The 16,782-nt window shown below is 41.7% G+C and overlaps 1 protein-coding gene across 1 annotated transcript in view; it reads left to right on the top strand.

Moving 5' to 3' along the window:
- YTHDF2 (YTH N6-methyladenosine RNA binding protein F2) overlaps window positions 1-1,563 on the top strand; it is a 33,170-nt gene extending 31,607 nt beyond the window's left edge. Inside the window, exon 5 of the mRNA XM_077898854.1 lies at window positions 718-1,563. Within this exon, the coding sequence (XP_077754980.1) occupies window positions 718-741 (24 nt within the window). The 3' untranslated portion in view covers window positions 742-1,563. The remainder of the gene's footprint in view (window positions 1-717) is intronic.
- The last annotated feature ends 15,219 nt before the right edge of the window (window positions 1,564-16,782 follow it).

The raw sequence follows: 16,782 nt of genomic DNA, 5'->3' as shown, positions 1-16,782 counted from the left end.
CTAAAAGGCACACGAAGAATGAGTTTTACTAAGAAATGAGCATTTAGATTTATTTCAGGGAAAACTTAAGTATTGAGGTCAGTTTTCAAAATCCATCTCTAAGTGGATTTTAAACTGTCCCTAGGGAAAAGGGTAATTTTCTTTTTGGCTATGGATAAAGAGCTTTCTATATGTCAGCCCATTAATTCTCACACAACCCTGTGAGATATATATCCTCACTTTAAAAAAAAAAAAAAAAAAAAGGAAATTGAGGCCTGTGAATATGCCTAAGGCCTTAGGACTAGTATGGGATGACTCTAGTAGTGTTAGGTTTTTGTTTTTGTTTAGTATACTTTATGCTGCTTCCCTTCTTTAGGCTTTTGATGTATGTTTGAGTTACTTCCATTATTTGGGGGGACTGATAAGTATTAGCCTAAACCAACTGTAATTGGAAAACAGATCTGTTTAAGTCATGTAAGAAATTTTATTATTTTTTATTTTTTTATTTTTTTTCATGTAAGAAATTTTAAAGTCAAAGGAAAATAATTTTGTATTAATTGGGATGATTGAGTGTTTATTACTACTTTGGTTTAAATATAGGAAGTAAATATTTGTGAGGAATATTCTACTTAGCACAAATAACGAAGTTTCTGTTGAGTTGTAAAATTTTAATTCTTATGCATGTTCAGATAAGTTTTAACTAACCATTTCAAATTTTTTTTTTTTTAACTTCTATAGGAACGTCAAGGTCGTGGCAAATAAAAGGCAGTTCTGCACAGACTGCAGCAACGGTTGCATCTGCATATCCTAAGGAAAAAAATGACCTTCAAGAGAATTAGGACTTTTTTCTTAATTTCATTGACTTCAGAGACGATTGCAGACTTGCAGTTTAAGTATTGGAATTTCACAAAAGACATAGGACTTAACTGGAAAATGAAAAAAAAAAGAAAAAGAAAAAACTAAACAAAAAATCCCTCTAGGTAGTTTAGGTGAAAAATGTCCCTTTTATTTTGGCTTTGGTTGTGATTTCAGAGCATAATGCTTTGTTTTTTTGTCTTTTTACTATGTTTTTCGGATTTTAAAGTCCGTAAGTGCATACAGTTTTCTCTAATTTTTAAACCCTTTCCTCTCCCCATTTTGACATTTGCACTTGGAGAACACTTGAGTTTCGAAGATTTTGGGCCTCCACCCCAGAAAGTGGGAATTTGGTTTTTCCCTTCCGAACTGGAAGAACATTTTTATGAAGAATTTTTGTCTTGGAGAATTTAACAGTGTTACCCAAGGTTGTGTCTTTAAGGGTGGTTCATTTTCTCTGACCCTTTGTTACTCAAAGTAAAGTACTAGGAGTCCTAAGAAATTTTCTGTTCTTGTACATTATACTGATTAAGTCAGGATTAATTTGATTTCAAAGCTAAGAACAGTGGTAAAAACTTGTTTACAGAAATGCATTTTGGAAGAGAAAAATATTGTAAAACGTGTAGTGAATGTTTCTTCAGTTTATTGTTCAGCCAATGAGGAGAGGGCATTGCCTTTCTTTTTACCATTAATCACTTCTCAATAAACGTGAGATCCTGTTGAGCATCACTTCTAGTACCATTTATTAGTATGATTTGTGTCTTCTGTGTTTTATTAAAGATTTGGAGTGTAAGGAGTTGTATGAGGTGAGATGGCAACTGTTTTTAGAAAGCTTGCTGAAATGAAATAGTTCAGGTTTGCTTTTGTATCCAGGGCCAGATAACCATGACCTCCATAAAGAAAAAGGTGGGTCAGAATTCATAAAGTCAAGCCATTGCTAAATCATTTCAGCAAATATTTTATTATGACTGCTTACTAGGTGCCAGGCACTGTGCTGACCCTTTAGAAACTGGCGAGATAGTGCATAATTTTATTTGCAAAGTAGGAAGAGCCCAATATCAACGATGTTAAGTGTTTAATTTGAAATACCACTTATCTAGAGAGTATTCCCTATGGGTGCAGGTCAAACAATAAATTCCAGTGGGGCTTGGGTTTTTGTTAACCATATAACCATAATGGTATTTGATTTACCTTTGCTTTTCAGGGTTTGGGGCTTCTCTGCCTTAATGATTTTTTGTCTTTGGGGTGCCTGGCTGGCTTAGTTGGTAGAGCATGGACTCTTTTTTTTTTTTTTTTTTAATGTGGGGTTGGGGGAGGGGAGAGGGAGAGGGACTCTTAAGCAGGCTCCACACCCAGTAAGGAGCCCAAGGTGAGACTCAGTCAAAACCCTGAGATCATGACCTGAGCTACCCAGGTATCCCAAGTATGGGACTCTTGATCTCAAGGTGGTGTTTGAGCCCCATGTTGGGTATAGGGATTACTTTAAAAAAAAATAAGGTGATGGGACACCTGGGTGGCTCAGTGGTTGAGTGTCTGCCTTAGGCTCTGGAACTCCAGGGTCGAATCCCACATCAGACTCCTGCATGGAGCCTGCTTCTCCTGTCTGCCTTTCTCTGTGTCTCTCATGAATAAATAAATAAAATCTTTTTTAAAAATAAGGTGAATAAGTTTAAAAAGATTGTTATTCTTTTTTCCTTAAGATTCTATTATTTTATTTGAGAGAGAGAATGAGCAGGGCGGGGAGAAAGAGAGAGGAACAGACTCCCCACTGAGCAGGAAGCCCAAAGGTGGGGCTCGATCCCACGACCCTGGGATCATGATCTGAGCCACCCAGGTGCCCCAGGAGATATTTAGTTCTGAAGATGTCACAATTTTATAGAGTTAAATCTGTGAAAACTTTTTAAAGAAAGGGTTCTGAAAATGGATTTTAATGATATTTTGTCCTCAATTGACTTTATTTGGCTATTTGACATAGCCCAGGCTACTGAATCAAATAATTCTGATTTGTAGTTGAGTGGAGAACTTTTCTCTGCCTGAGGCACGGTACAATATACCTAGATATTCCTATTTCCCAAGCTCATTTTGAATTACATCCCTCCCCACCCCCAATTGGGATTCCTTTGCACTTTAATCAGTTTGAAGATGCTCATCTACATTCACTGTTTTCAGTTTTAGTCAAACTTCTCTGACTTGTAGAGAACTCCCGTGAACTTAATTTGTCCAGTATTTCACCTTCAAAAGGGAAAATATCCTGAGCAAAGCAAATTCAAAAGCAATTTTTCCTAGATTTTTCTACCTTGTATTCAAGTTGGATAGAAGATTATTCAAGATGCTTGTTTTGCAATTTGGAATGTTAGTTTAAAGCCAGTGCTTGCCAGTTTTTCTTTTCACGTCACAGAAAATACTGGTATAGCTTTGGGAGCAAACAGAATTTAGAACCCCTAACAAGGCTGTTCACTTAGCTCTCCCTTGAGGGGGAGATTGAGGGTGTCAGGATGTTGAATTTCTTTGTTAAAAATACACGCACAGAGAGGTATTTTTGTAGTATTAAAAATTAGGCTATGTTCTCCCTAAGTTTTTGGTTCGAAAGTTGGTTTGGTGATCTCCCAGAGCAGCTAAAACTAGTTCTCTTGGGGACGCCTGGGTGGCTCAGTGGTTGAGCGCCTGCCTTTGGCCCATGACGTCATCCTGGAGTCTTGGGGTTGGGTCCCGCATGGGCTTCCTGCATGGAGCCTGCTTCTCTCTCTGCCTATGTCTCTGCTTCTCTCTCTCTCTCTCTCTCTCTCTCTCTCTCTCCCTCTCTCTCTCTGGCTCTCATGAATGAATGAATAAAAAAACTAGTTCTCTTATTTGCCAGTGACTGCTTTGCCAGTGGAAACTGCTGACTTGATTATTTGTCCTCTGTACTTTTGTTTTGTTCTTTACTTTGTGAATGTAAGACTTTGGATAGCCATGTTTGTTTACTTTTCTCTTCTGTTGAGGGGAAACTGAACAACAATATTACCACATATCATCATTGTCAATTCAAAGCATTCTAAACCTTTAAGATTTGAACAAAATGTGTAAGTCACTCAATTTAATCTTAGTCGCATTTGATGGGCTATTTTCCCCTAACGTTTTTATTTTTACATGTTCTGTTTTTTAAAAATTTACTTTAGAATAATTTACTTTTGTGAAAATAGTATAGAGTTCTCTCATACACTGTTCACTTCCCTTTCCCCAAATGTCAACATTTATGTAACCATAGTACAATTATCAAAAACACTAAATACTAATTCAGTACTACTAACTAATCTATGAATTGTGCCAATTGTTCAAGGAATATCCTTTTGTTTCTCTGTCTCTGCATCCAATCTAGGATCCCATATTGCATTTTGGTTTTTTTAGGCTTCTAGCCTATGAGTTCTTCAGTCTTCACTTTTTATGATTGACACTTTTGGAGAAGTATTGGCCAAGTATTTTATAGAATGTTCCTTGAATTGGATTTGTCTCAAATTTTTCACTGTTAGATTGAGGTTATTTTTTGGCAAGACTACCACAAGAGTCCTGTACACTTCTCACTGCATTACATCATGATACATGGTGTCCATATGTCTTAACTGGTGGTGATGTTGACTTTGGTCACTTGGTGTTTAGGTAGTGTCTGCCAGATTTCTCCACTGTATAGTTACTGATTTTCCCTTTATAGTAAGTAACTCGTGGAGGGGTATACTTAAAAACTTCAATCTTTGGTTCACTAATTTTGACATCTGGATTGTTATTGCCTACAACAAGTATTACTGTGGTGTTTGCCAAATGTTTATTTGTAGGTCTATTCTATATTTACACAAATTAGAATCCTGTAAGGAGGAACTGTGCCTTCTCCCGTTTTTAAAAAAATTGTACCAGTGTGGACTCAGGGATATATAATTCCATGGGTCAGTGCATCATTTATTTTCTTGCTCAGATTGTCCCAGACTTGGCAATTGGGAGCTGCTTCTTTAAGTTGGCTTTTGTGTCTTTTTGGCATGTCCTCAATGGTTTTTGGAGCCCTTCCTTACTTTCTGGTACAATATACTTAGATCCCAGTTAATCTTGTATTTTCTCTGCCCCAGCCCCATTTCCCCAAGGAATAAAGATTCCTTTTATTGGAGAGTATTTAGAAACCATCCCTTGATTTTTTTTTAAAGCAATTCTTTAAATTGCACAAGATTATTAGAGTTTTTATTACTGATGTAGGTCGAGAATTAGCCCATCCAACACCTAACCACTTCATTTCTTTTACTCTTCACTTCTAGCCCTGTCATATGAATCTTGTGGAGTTGTGGAGAGGACTTCCACTTGGCATAATGCTTCACCTAGAGTGAGGCCCAGTGAATGTGGGTTGGTTTGTGCCCTTCCAGAATTTCTACTTTTAGTTTTATAAATAAGACCCAAAATGTTGGAAGACCTGGCTTTCACCCCATCTGAACTTTTAGGGATTGAGAGGTTTTTCAACCTGCAAGAAAACAAATGGTCATATGCTAAAGTTTTCAGTTTTTCATTAGAATTAATGTGATATTTGGGTATTGCTGATTATTTTTGACTTTTATTTGAAAAATGATTTCACAGTCCCTGATTTATGATGTTTTGATCTAAGATTTTTCAACTTCATGCTGGTGTGCAAGTGATATGCATTCAGTAGAAACTGAACTTTGTATTTTGATCATTTTCCCAGGCTAGCTGTATGCCCAAAGATATTTTCTCATGACATAGCAAGACTACTGCAACTGCAATCATTTAGTGCTACACAACCATTTCGTTTTTCACTTTCAGTGAAAATTTTGTTTTTCTTATTTTTCAGTGAGTATTTTATTATAAAATAGGCTTGATGTTAGATAATATTGCCCAACTGTAGTTTAATGTAAATGTTCTGAGCACTTTTAAGGTAGGCAAGTCAAAACTATGATGTTTGGTAGATTATGTGTGATACATCTTTAAAGATTTTTTTTTTTTTGTAATCTGTCTTAACCCAATGTAGGGCTTGAACTCACAACCCTGAAATCAAGAGTTGCATATTCTACAGCCTGAGCCAGCCAGATGTCCCCCCGTTATGTGTATTGAATGCATTTTCAACTTAAGGATATTTTTAACTTCATGGGTTTATCAGGACCCAACCCCATCAGGTTTTTAAAATTTTACTTATTCACGAGAGACCGGCAGAGACGTAGGCAGAGAGAGAAGCAGGCTCCGCATGGAGACCCTGATGTGGGACTTGATCCCAGGATCACTACCTGAGTCAAAAGCAGATGATCAACTGCTGAGCCACCCAGGCGTCCTAGGACCCAAACCCATCTTTTTTTTTTTTTTTTTTTTTTTAAGATTTTATTAATTTATTTGACACAGAGAGCATGTGCACAAGCAGGGGCAGTGGGAGAGGGAGAAGCAGGCTTCCTGACAAGCAGGGAGTCCGATGTGGGGCTCAATTCCAGAACCTGGTGATCGTGACCTGAGCCAAAGGCAGACACTCAACCAACTGAGGCACCCAGGCACCCCTGACAATTTTTTTTTTTTTTTTTTTTTTTTTTTATGATAGAGAGGCAGAGACACAGGCAGAGGGAGAAGCAGGCTTCATGCACTGGGAGCCCGACGTGGGATTCGATCCCGGGTCTCCAGGATCGTGCCCTGGGCCAAAGGCAGGCGCCAAACCGCTGCGCCACCCAGGGATCCCCCAAACCCATCTTAAGTTGAAGGATATGTGCATTTGAAATGCGGCTTGTGTCATGAATGAAGGACCCTTCTGATAAAGAGTAATCATGTATGTAGGATTCAGCTCTGATAGTTTGCAATTGATTCCCTTTTGCCCCCGCCTCCCTGGAAGTCATGCCACAGATGACTGTGTGTCACTTCTCGCTAGTGGCTTCTGGGCAGCTGGTGAGGCTCCTTACTTTCGAGAAGTCTTTCTTTAGAATGGTAATATTTATTATAGGTAGGCTTGCATGTGGAAACCTGACATGATTGTGGGGTAAAACATCCACAGCAAGATTAAGTGGGTTGGAGAAGTTCTCACAAAGCCTTCATGGCTCTGCATCAAGGATTCTGAGAATGGCTCTGCAATCTGGCCTGCCTGGGGAGCTTAGGGCAGGTCCTCCCACTCTGCCCCATCCGGCCGCTGGGTTAGGACACTGAATGGTGCGTGCTCAGCGCTGGCCCCCAGCTTCATGGCCTGCGGGAGGGACAACTTCTGTTATAACCTGAATCCATATTCCTGTGACCTTGCTGGCTCTAGCTCACTGCAACAACATGAGGGGCCGCTCTGCATACCCTCGTTTTTGTAGACGCTTCTTCCTGACCGAAGAGCTTCAGGAACTGGGTTTGAAATGAGTTCTGTTTCCCTGAGCTAAACCCCTTACCTTCAAAGGTGAGCAAGGTAGCCTGGGGGTTGAGGGAAAAGGGATTTCACTCAACAGTGCAAACGGTGCAGATGACTTTAGTGTCATGCATGGTTTTATTGTTTTCTTTTACCTTTTAAAATAATGCTCAGAAGCAGCCCCGGTGGCGCAGCTGTTTAGCGCCGCCTGCAGCCCAGGGCGTGATCCTGGAGACCCTGGAGTCCCACGTCAGGCTCTCTGTATGATGCCTGCTTCTCCCTCTGCCTGTGTCTCTGCCTCTCTCTCTGTCTCTATGAATAAGTAAGTAAGTAAATAAATAAATATCTTTAAAAAAAATAAAATAATGCTCAAATGTGTGGCTGCCAACTGACGGTTGGAAACTATTACTTCAGACCCACCTACTGGCCATAGGCTCTGTTCCCCTGTTTGAAAAAGAAAAAAGTTACTTAATTGCCCTCCACCCCCCAAAAAAGAATTGCCCTTTAAGGGGAAGTTCCTTGAAGACACTCAATTTAGCTGCTTTGTCCAGTTTTTCATGTGAGTGTACTCCTCTCTTTTTTTCCATGTCTTCAGCCTATATTTTCTGAGCGCCTCTGGGGTGCTATTGTTGGGCAAGGGGGAAAGGGAAAGAACAAGATTCTTGTCCTCTCAGAATTCAGTTTAAGATTACATTATAATACTGTTTGGAGTTGTGAGAGATATAGGTTGCTTGGAGAAGAGAAGAGGGGAGACTGCCCTTTCTTTTCTTTTCTTTTCTTTTTAAAGATTTATTTATTTATGATAGAGAGAGAGAGAGAAAGAGAGAGAGGCAGAGACACAGGAGGAGGGAGAAGCAGGCTCCATGCTGGGAGCCTGATGCGGGACTCCAGGATCGCGCGCTGGGCCAAAGGCAGGCGCCAAACTGCTGAGCTACCCAGGGATCCCCAAGACTGCCCTTTCTGTACTGGATTTTCCTTCCTTTTTCTTAGTGGAAACCACATGAGCCCCTGCCTTTTCATCTTGTTTCACAGCAGCAGCTCTCACTCAGTGGGCACTCTGCTCCAGTATCAGTGAGCTGTGTGATGTCAAGCAAATCAGTGAATTGCTCAGCGCACATTTTCTCGTTGAAAAGAGGAAATGTCAGGGATCCCTGGGTGGCGCAGCGGTTTAGCGCCTGCCTTTGGCCCAGGGGCGATCCTGGAGACCCGGGATCAAATCCCATGTCAGGCTCCCGGTGCATGGAGCCTGCTTCTCCCTCTGCCTGTGTGTGTCTCTGCCTCTCTCTCTCTGTGACTATCATAAATAAATAAAAATTAAAAAAAAAAAAGAGGAAATGTCTTCTGAAGCTAATAGATGTATGATTTTTGCAGGGATTTAAATTCATTTTAACTAGTAGTGCTTTTCTGATGAAAGAAGTGAAATAACCAGTTCAGTTACATATATAAAATAAAAAGATGTAGATCTTGATATAGCAGTTTGCTATTTACCCTTCTAAACTTTAAAAAAATTTTGCTTTATGACATAAAAATGTGTGTCTGTGTGTGGCATATATATGGCATGTATGTATTCCTAAATATATATATTCCTAAATATATATATATGTATACATATATATATATATACACACACACATATATGACATGTATGTATTCCTAAATATATATATATTCCCCATAATTTTAAGTTGTTTTATAAAAATAGAATAATACCAAACCATATGCAGGATTCTCCTTTGCTCTCCCTCCCCCAGTCACAATTCCATGAATTTTTTATTTTGGTCTGCTAAAGGACACAGGTCTTCTATGACAATCTAATAAAGATGGCCTTCTAGCATCCTGGGGTGACTAGCACTCCAAGGGCCTACGTCTCTGTCACCAAAAGCAACTTGGCAGAAGCCTGTCCTCCTAAACTTGCTCCTCTGAAGCATTGGAATTCAAACTTTTCCAGATTTCTTCTTCCCCAAAGCCTTTCAACTTGAAGAGTTAGGCATTCCATTTTTAAATGAATGACATTCCAAATCAAAGGAAGAATAGGACATACTCTGGTCAGGTGGGTGAAGAGTAAACTGGCCAGGGTTGGATAGGGAGGGTAGTATGGGGAGGACTATTCTATGTCAGGCAGAGTGCTACGCACTTGGGGCAACAGCAGAAAACGAAAAGCTCCTGCCTTCAACGGGACTTTAAATTCTGCTGGAGAGAGAAATTTGTCAGGTGATGAATGCTTCAGAGAAAATAACACAAACATCTGATGCTGGAAGAGACATGTCAGCAGAAGTCCAATGAAGTGAGAGGGAAAAACAAGTTGGGTAAGACTTTGAGAAGAAAGTACCCACTTTTGACAAAAGTATATCCACTTTGCATTTTACCTCACCATGCCTCACATCTTTCCTTTCCCAGCTTACATTCCATGGTTGACCATAATCCCCCTCCCACCTTGTATTCACCATCAACTTCCTTGCCCCTTTCTTTCACTTCATTGACTTTAACTGACAAACCATAATCTGGGTTACATACAACGTTGCACCTGTGCCATTCAGAGTGGTTGGAGAGAAATGTGTAACTAGAGTCCTATTTTAAATTCATGATCTTCAGTCTTAGGAGGGGAATCACCAACATTTCCCCTTCTATTCATTTGCCTACTCAGAAGATGAACCATTTCATGCCTTCGCCCTTTCTTCAAATCTCCAGCACCTCAGATGCCACTTTTTTTTTTTAGATGCCACATTTACATCAGTTAAGATTTCCTACTTAACTGAGGAAGCCGAAGCAATCAGAATGAAACATCACAGCCTCCCTCCACTTCATGTACTCATACATCATCATACATCAGTGTTTCTTGAAGCCTGATCTCAGGCCAGCAGCATCAGGACCTATGGAAGCTTGTCAGAAAGGCAAATTATTGGGTCCCACCTCAGACCTACTGAATTACAAATTCGGGAGATGGGGCCCAGTAAGCTGTGCTTTAATATGTGCTCCAGGTGATTCTGATGAACCTTCTAGTCTGAGAACCAATGCTCTTGGACTATGCATGTTTCTACCCAGAAAATCCCTCCAGCTATGCACCAGACCTTTGTCTCTCACCAACTCAAGAACATGGGTCCATCAAATCACTCCCTTTTCACATCCCAATTTGAATTCTATTGAATCATTCCTGTCAGCATACAAACATGCTGTTGTTTCTCCTGTTTCTTCTGTCGGTTACCATCCATTTCTCTATTCTTTACAGCAAAACCCCCAAGAGGAAGCTGTTACTCCCTGGCTTCACTTCTCCTTCCATTCTCTCTAATCCACTCCAATCAGGCTTTCATCCTCTTCATCCCAGTAGACTAGTCTTGTCAAGGTCATGACCTATAAATAGCATGTGATGTTGTTTCCTCCTTGATACACTTCCTTCACTTGCAGTTTAGCACAGCATACCTCCTCTGATTTTCCTCCTGTTTCAATGGGTGTTCCTACATAGTCTTCTTGGCTGGTTCCTCCTCTGCTTTTTTGTCCTCTCCACACCAAAGTAACCCAGGACTCCGTCCTTGAGCCTCTATACTCACTAGATTTCATGTAGTCCTGTCTCTGAACACCATCCATGTGCCAACAACTCCCAACTAGAACCAGTTCAAATGTATCTCCTTGAACTCTGGTGTATTAGACTGCCAGCTCAGCCTCTCCACGGGATGCCTCAGCAGCAGTTCAAACTCAACACTTTCAAACCCAAACCCCTTCCTTCCTCATCTGCCCCATCACATTTAATAACAAATTCATCTCTTTTGTTTCTCAGGCCAAATCCTGGGAGTAATGTTTGACTCCCTTTCTCACATTCTGTATCATATTTGTCAGCACATCTTATTGGTTGATCACTTCTTGCCACATCTATGGGCCAAGTCACTATCCTCTCACCTTAATTGCCACAATCTTGTCGCAGGTCTCGCTTCCACTTCTGCTTCCTATAGTCTGTCCTCCACATGGCAGCACAGAGCTCCTGTGAACATGCACATCAGATCATGCCATTTCTCAGCTTACACCCTCTCCTGGCTCCCATGTCATTCAGAGTAAAGGCCAAAGCCTTCTGAGGCTCACGAAGCCTATGCCATCTGACCTCCATTCCCACATTCATCTCACAGTTCTCTGGGCTTACATCTGCTCTGTTCTCATTTGTTCTACTTACCTTGGCTTCCCTGAGACCCTTCAAACATGCCAGGCTCCTGTCAGAGGAGCTTCGCCCAACTGTGTCTTCCACCTGGAATACCTTTCTTCATATATTTGCTAGACCCATTCCTTCACCTCCTTTGGGTTTTTCAGCAGGGTTATCTTATCAGTGAGGTCTCTCCTGACTACCCTGTTTATATTCGGTATCCCCATCTCCTACACTGCCTGTCTCAGAAAGAAAGAAAGAAAGAAAGAAAGAAAGAAAAGAAAGAAAGAAAGAAAGAAAGAAAGAAAGAAAGAAAGAAAGAAAGAAAGAAATCAAGCAAGCAAGCTAATAAAAAGTTGTCAAAGCAGTTTTAAAAATTGAATGTATCAGTAGTTGCTGGTTAACAGAATTTTAAAAATGTAATTTCTATGCTTAAATTCCAGCTCCTGCTTTCCTAGAGCGCTGACCAGGGAGCCAGAAATCTTGAAATCTAGGCCTGGACTTGTCACTCTGAGACAGGAGCTCTGTGACCTGTGGCAAGGCAGGCAGTAGGCTAAGTCTGTTTGGGAAGGGAAGACACTGGCCCCAGTGACTTAGAAGGCTCCCCCCACCCATCTCCAATCCCAAGAACTCTCCTGCCAGCACTGTCAGCATTTCCCATCCTCTGCAGCCACCTCCCTGTCTCCATGCTGTTGCTTTGCTCTTCCCCGGATGGTGCCTCAGCCTCCTTACTGATCTTCCCTGTTCACTCTTGCCCTCTAATCCACCTTTCACGTAGCTGCCTAAGTGAAATGTTCTTCCAAATATAAATTCCCATTTCTCTCTTGAGCCCTCCATTGGCTTCCTGTTGCACTTGGAATCCCACCCGCCCCTGCTCCTTGCTCTGGCTTACAAGGCTCTCCCCGCCTCTGGTTCTGTGCTTCCTCTAGCCAGTTGCAGCCACAGTGGTTTGCAGCCACGTCAATAAGCCCAGCTCACTCCTGCCTTGACAGTCCTCTGTTTTGTGTGCCTGTTCTTGCTCCTCCCTTGTATTTCCCTGGTGGATCCCCTCTTATGTTTTAGGACTCTGCTTCCATGTCTTTTCCTCAGTGAGAATTTCCTTTCCTGACTATCTTATCTAATGCCAGATCTCCCTTGTTACTTTAAAATTCAGCTCACTGCTTATTTTCTGTTTGCATCTTAACGTTTATCACAATGTAACATTATTTTCACTCATGCAATACTCACACGGTGGGATACCATACCACTGTAAAAAAGATGGAAATCTATGTATTGATATTGAATGATGTCTTAAGATAAATTGCTAAATGAAAAAAAAGCCCAAGGTGCAGTACAGAGAGTCTATAGAATACCATCATTTGTATAATAAGGGTGAGGGGAGAATATATTTGCTTGTCCACACATATGTTATCTCTGGATGGGTGCAGAAAAAATTTAACGTTGCTTACCTCAGTGGAGGGAACTAGGAGGCTAGGGGAGGAGTGGGAGGCTTTTCACTGTGCATCTTTTTGTATTTTGAATCACATACATTACTACCTATTAAAAATAAGTGAATATTTAGGGCAGCCCGGTGGCTCAGCGGTTTAGCACCTCCTTTGGCCCAGGGTGTGATCCTGGGGTCCCCGGATTGAGCTCCACGTTGGGCTCCCTGCAGGGACCCTGCTTCTCCCTCTGCCTGTGTCTCTGCCTCTCTCTCTCTCTCTCTCTCTCTGTGTGTCTCTCATGAATAAATAAATAAATAAATCTTGAAAAAAAAATAAGTGAATATTTAAAAGTTGTGTACTTGCTCTGTTTCCTATCTCCCTAAGGAGAATATAAACGTCATGAGAGTGTATACCATGATCTTTCACGTTCACTATTATGTCCACAGCACTAAAACGATACCTGGCACTTACTTGTACTCAGTATTTACAGAATGAACGAACGAATGAATGAATGAATGAAGATCTCTTCCAGCTCTAACATTGTGGTTCCAATCTTAGGGCTTCAAGAATATAAGACATGGATTCCAGGACCCAGCCATTCAGAGGCACTGAGAGAGACACTGGTTTGTGGTGCGGTGTACTGTTTTTCTTCATTTTGATCAATAAGGTTAATAATAATAATAATAATAATAATAATAATAATAATAATAAAGTAACCGAGAGAATATGGAGGGTGGGATGTGGAGGACCTGCCTGGCACAGATGTGCTTTCCAGGTGAGAGCCCAGGTAGCCATGAGAGGGCAATATCCTGCTCAGATCATGCCCCAGTCATGGCCTCTGGGATTGGCAGCTGCGGTTGTGAGACTGTCTTCTGCACTGGATTCTAAACTCCATGAGCTCAGGAACTGACTTTGTCTTGCTTGCCAGTATACTATACTCAGAGCCTGGCACAGAATGGACAAAAGATGAATGAATGACAGAATAGAAGTTGAGAGGATTCCCAAGAACTAGGAGAGAAAGCCTGGAATCAGGAGCTATCATACCTCATGTAGCCAGCAGGTGGCACTAAAGGAGTGTTTTTTTTTAAACAGCCTGAGTTTCTTTTCTTTTCTTCCTTTTTTAAAAAAGATTTTATTTATTTATTCATGAGAAACAGAGAGAGAGACAGAGAGACAGAGACACAGAGAGACAGAGACACAGAGAGATAGAGAGAGAGGCAGAGACACAGGCAGAGGGAGAAGCCGGCTCCATGCAGAGAGCCCAACGTGGAATTCAATTCTGGGTCTCCAGGATCAGGCCCTGGGGCTGAAGGCGGTGCTAAACCGCTGAGCCACCCAGGCTGCCCTCTTCTTTTTCTTTCTTTCTTTCCTTTTTTTTTTAAGATTTTATTTATTTATTCATAGAGACAAGAGGCAGAGATACAGGCAGAGGGAGAAGCAGGCTCCACGCAGAGAGCCTGACATGGGACTCATCCAGGGTCTCCAGGATCACGCCCTGGGCTGCAGGCGGCGCTAAACTGCTGCGCCGCTGGGGCTGCCTTTCTTTCTTTCTTTCTTTCTTTCTTTCTTTCTTTCTTTCTTTCTTTCTTTCTTTCTTTCTTTCTTTCTTTCTCTTTCTTTTCTTTCTTTCTTTCTTTCTTTCTTTCTTTCTTTCTTTCTTTCTTTCTTTCTTTCTTTCTTTCTTTCTTCTTTCTCTTTCTTTTCTTTCTTTCTTTCTTTCTTTCTTTCTTTCTTTCTTTCTTTCTTTTCTTTTTTTCTTCTCTCTTTTTCTTTCTTTTCCTTTCCTTTCCTTTCCTCTTTCCTTTCTTTTTCTTCTCTTTCTTTCATTTTTAAATTGGGGTGGGGGGGAGACGAAAGAGGGAGCACCTAGCGAGGGAGCGGGGAGGGACAGAGGAAGGAGAGCGAGAATCCCAAGGAGGCTCCACCCTTAGCACAGAGCCCGATGCGGGGCTCTATGTACAACCCAGAAGTCACCACCCTAGCTGAAACCAAGAGTTGGACACTTAACTGAGCCACCCAGGTGCCCCAGCCTGAGCCTTTCAGTGTGGAACACGCAACCTTGTTTTGACCAAGGGAGGGGGTAGCTGATTTTTGACAAATTTCCGAAGTGCTCCAGTAGGAACCAGGGATTGTAAAAAGAGGTACAGCTGGAACAGAGAGATAGAGGCTCCACACAGAAATCAATGCTACATAGGAAGACAAGTACTATTCTGACCCTTATGAGCCCTGAGAAGGACATTTAAAATTTTTTTGAGTCATTTGGGGAAGGTTCACAGAGGAAGTGACATCTAAACTGAGTCTTGAAAGTGAGGAGTATTGGGGCACCTGGGGGGTTCAGTAGGTTACATGTCCAACTCTTGGTTTCAGCTCAGGTCATGATCTCAGGGTTGTGAAACTGAGCCCTGCGATGGGCTCTGCACAGAGTCTGCTTGAGATTCTCTGCCTCTGCCCCTCACCCCTCACCACACTCACATGCTCTCTCAAATAAATACATAAAAAATATATATTTTTTTAAAGAAAGGATTTATGCAGTTGGAGGACATTCTAGGTATAGACTCATGGGGAATAGACTCATGGGGAATTGGGAGAATGGCAAATTGACAAGGATGGCTGGGTTTTCCCAGTTTGCTGGGACATAAAAGGGTAAAGAAAAAAATTCTGGGGCAGCCCCAGTGGCTCAGCAGTTTAGTACTGCCTTCAGCCCAGGGCCTGATCCTGGAGACCCCGGATCGAGTCCCACATTGGGCTCCCTGCATGGAGCCTGCTTCTCCCTCTGCCTGTGTCTCTGCCTCTCTCTCTCTCTCTCTCTCTGTGTGTCTCTCATGAATAAATAAAATCTTTTAAAAAATGACATGAGATTAACTAAAACAACACATACAATAAAGGCTCAATAAATAGTCAATGGATTGAGGTTTATGTGTCTGGTAAATAGTAGAGGCTCAATAAACATGTTGAGTGAATGAATCATGGAACTTTGGGTGGTTTCTTTGCTAAATCACATCTTCTTACTGATCCTTTAAAGGATCAGCTTGTTTTCCAAGATTGTCTCCCTCTGTGTCCAATGCTCTTCATGGCAGCTTTTCTTTCTTCCAAAGATAAGAAATCCTGACCCCAAGGGAATCAGTAAAAGGGCTGCAATGAGCTCTCAATGCCTGTGAGCTCTCTGGCATCCATAGCCTTATAAAAGATTCCCAAGACCTGTCCCTAGATCATAGTCTCCTTCCTTCAGACTAGATGACAGTAATCACCAGTTATATTTTTATAGCTGATGTATCCATCACTTCCATGTTGCTAAGTCAACTAGAAACATTTCCACCCTCATTTTTACTTAATTCAGAGGACTGCTTCTTTCTCCAGACATTCTCCTTCCTACCTGTGTGACCCTGTGCTCTTCAGTCTGCCACTTGCCTCCCTCCTCGTCTTGGTTTCATCTGCCAGCTTCTCTGGCTCCTCTCTCTAGCATTAAAAGTTGAGTTCTGGGCCCTAGCCTTCTCTGCTTTATCCTCTCCCTGGATGAGCTCATTCTTCCCAAGGTTTCAATTACCATCTAGATGTCAACAGTCCTCAGAGCTCCTTCCCGAGCCCTCTCTCTGAACAACAGCCCACACATCCAACAGTCGACTTGACTTTTTCACTTGGGTGTTTCTTAGACATCTTAATCTCAACTGTATAAAAACCCCTCATCTTCCCACCTGCTCCCTCTCTGGGGTCCCTCTCATGGTGCACGGCCGCATCATGCAGCCCATCCCTGCAGCCAGGAGCCTGTGTGAGTCACCCTTGACTCAAATCCTGATCATCCTACCCCCGCAATATCTCCCATCCTTCCACCCTGTTCCATCCCTACCACTGCCATTATCTGGAGCTGCCCCTTCTGGGGGCCATTCTCTCCTCAGTAGCCAAGGCGACTTTTTAGAAATGCAAATAAGATCATGTTATATATCAAAGTTCTTCAAATACCCTCCAATTTCCTTTATATTAAATCCAAGACCTTTAACCATGACCTTCCAGATCCTGCATAATCTGGGTGACACCCACCTCTCAGGCTCCATCTCATGTTGCTGTTTTCTCCA

Source organism: Canis aureus, chromosome 5 (assembly GCF_053574225.1).
Source record: "Canis aureus isolate CA01 chromosome 5, VMU_Caureus_v.1.0, whole genome shotgun sequence".
Lineage (NCBI taxonomy): Eukaryota > Metazoa > Chordata > Mammalia > Carnivora > Canidae > Canis > Canis aureus.
The sequence above is the reverse complement of the archived record's forward strand: the minus strand, read 5'-3'. Positions and strand labels throughout refer to the sequence as shown.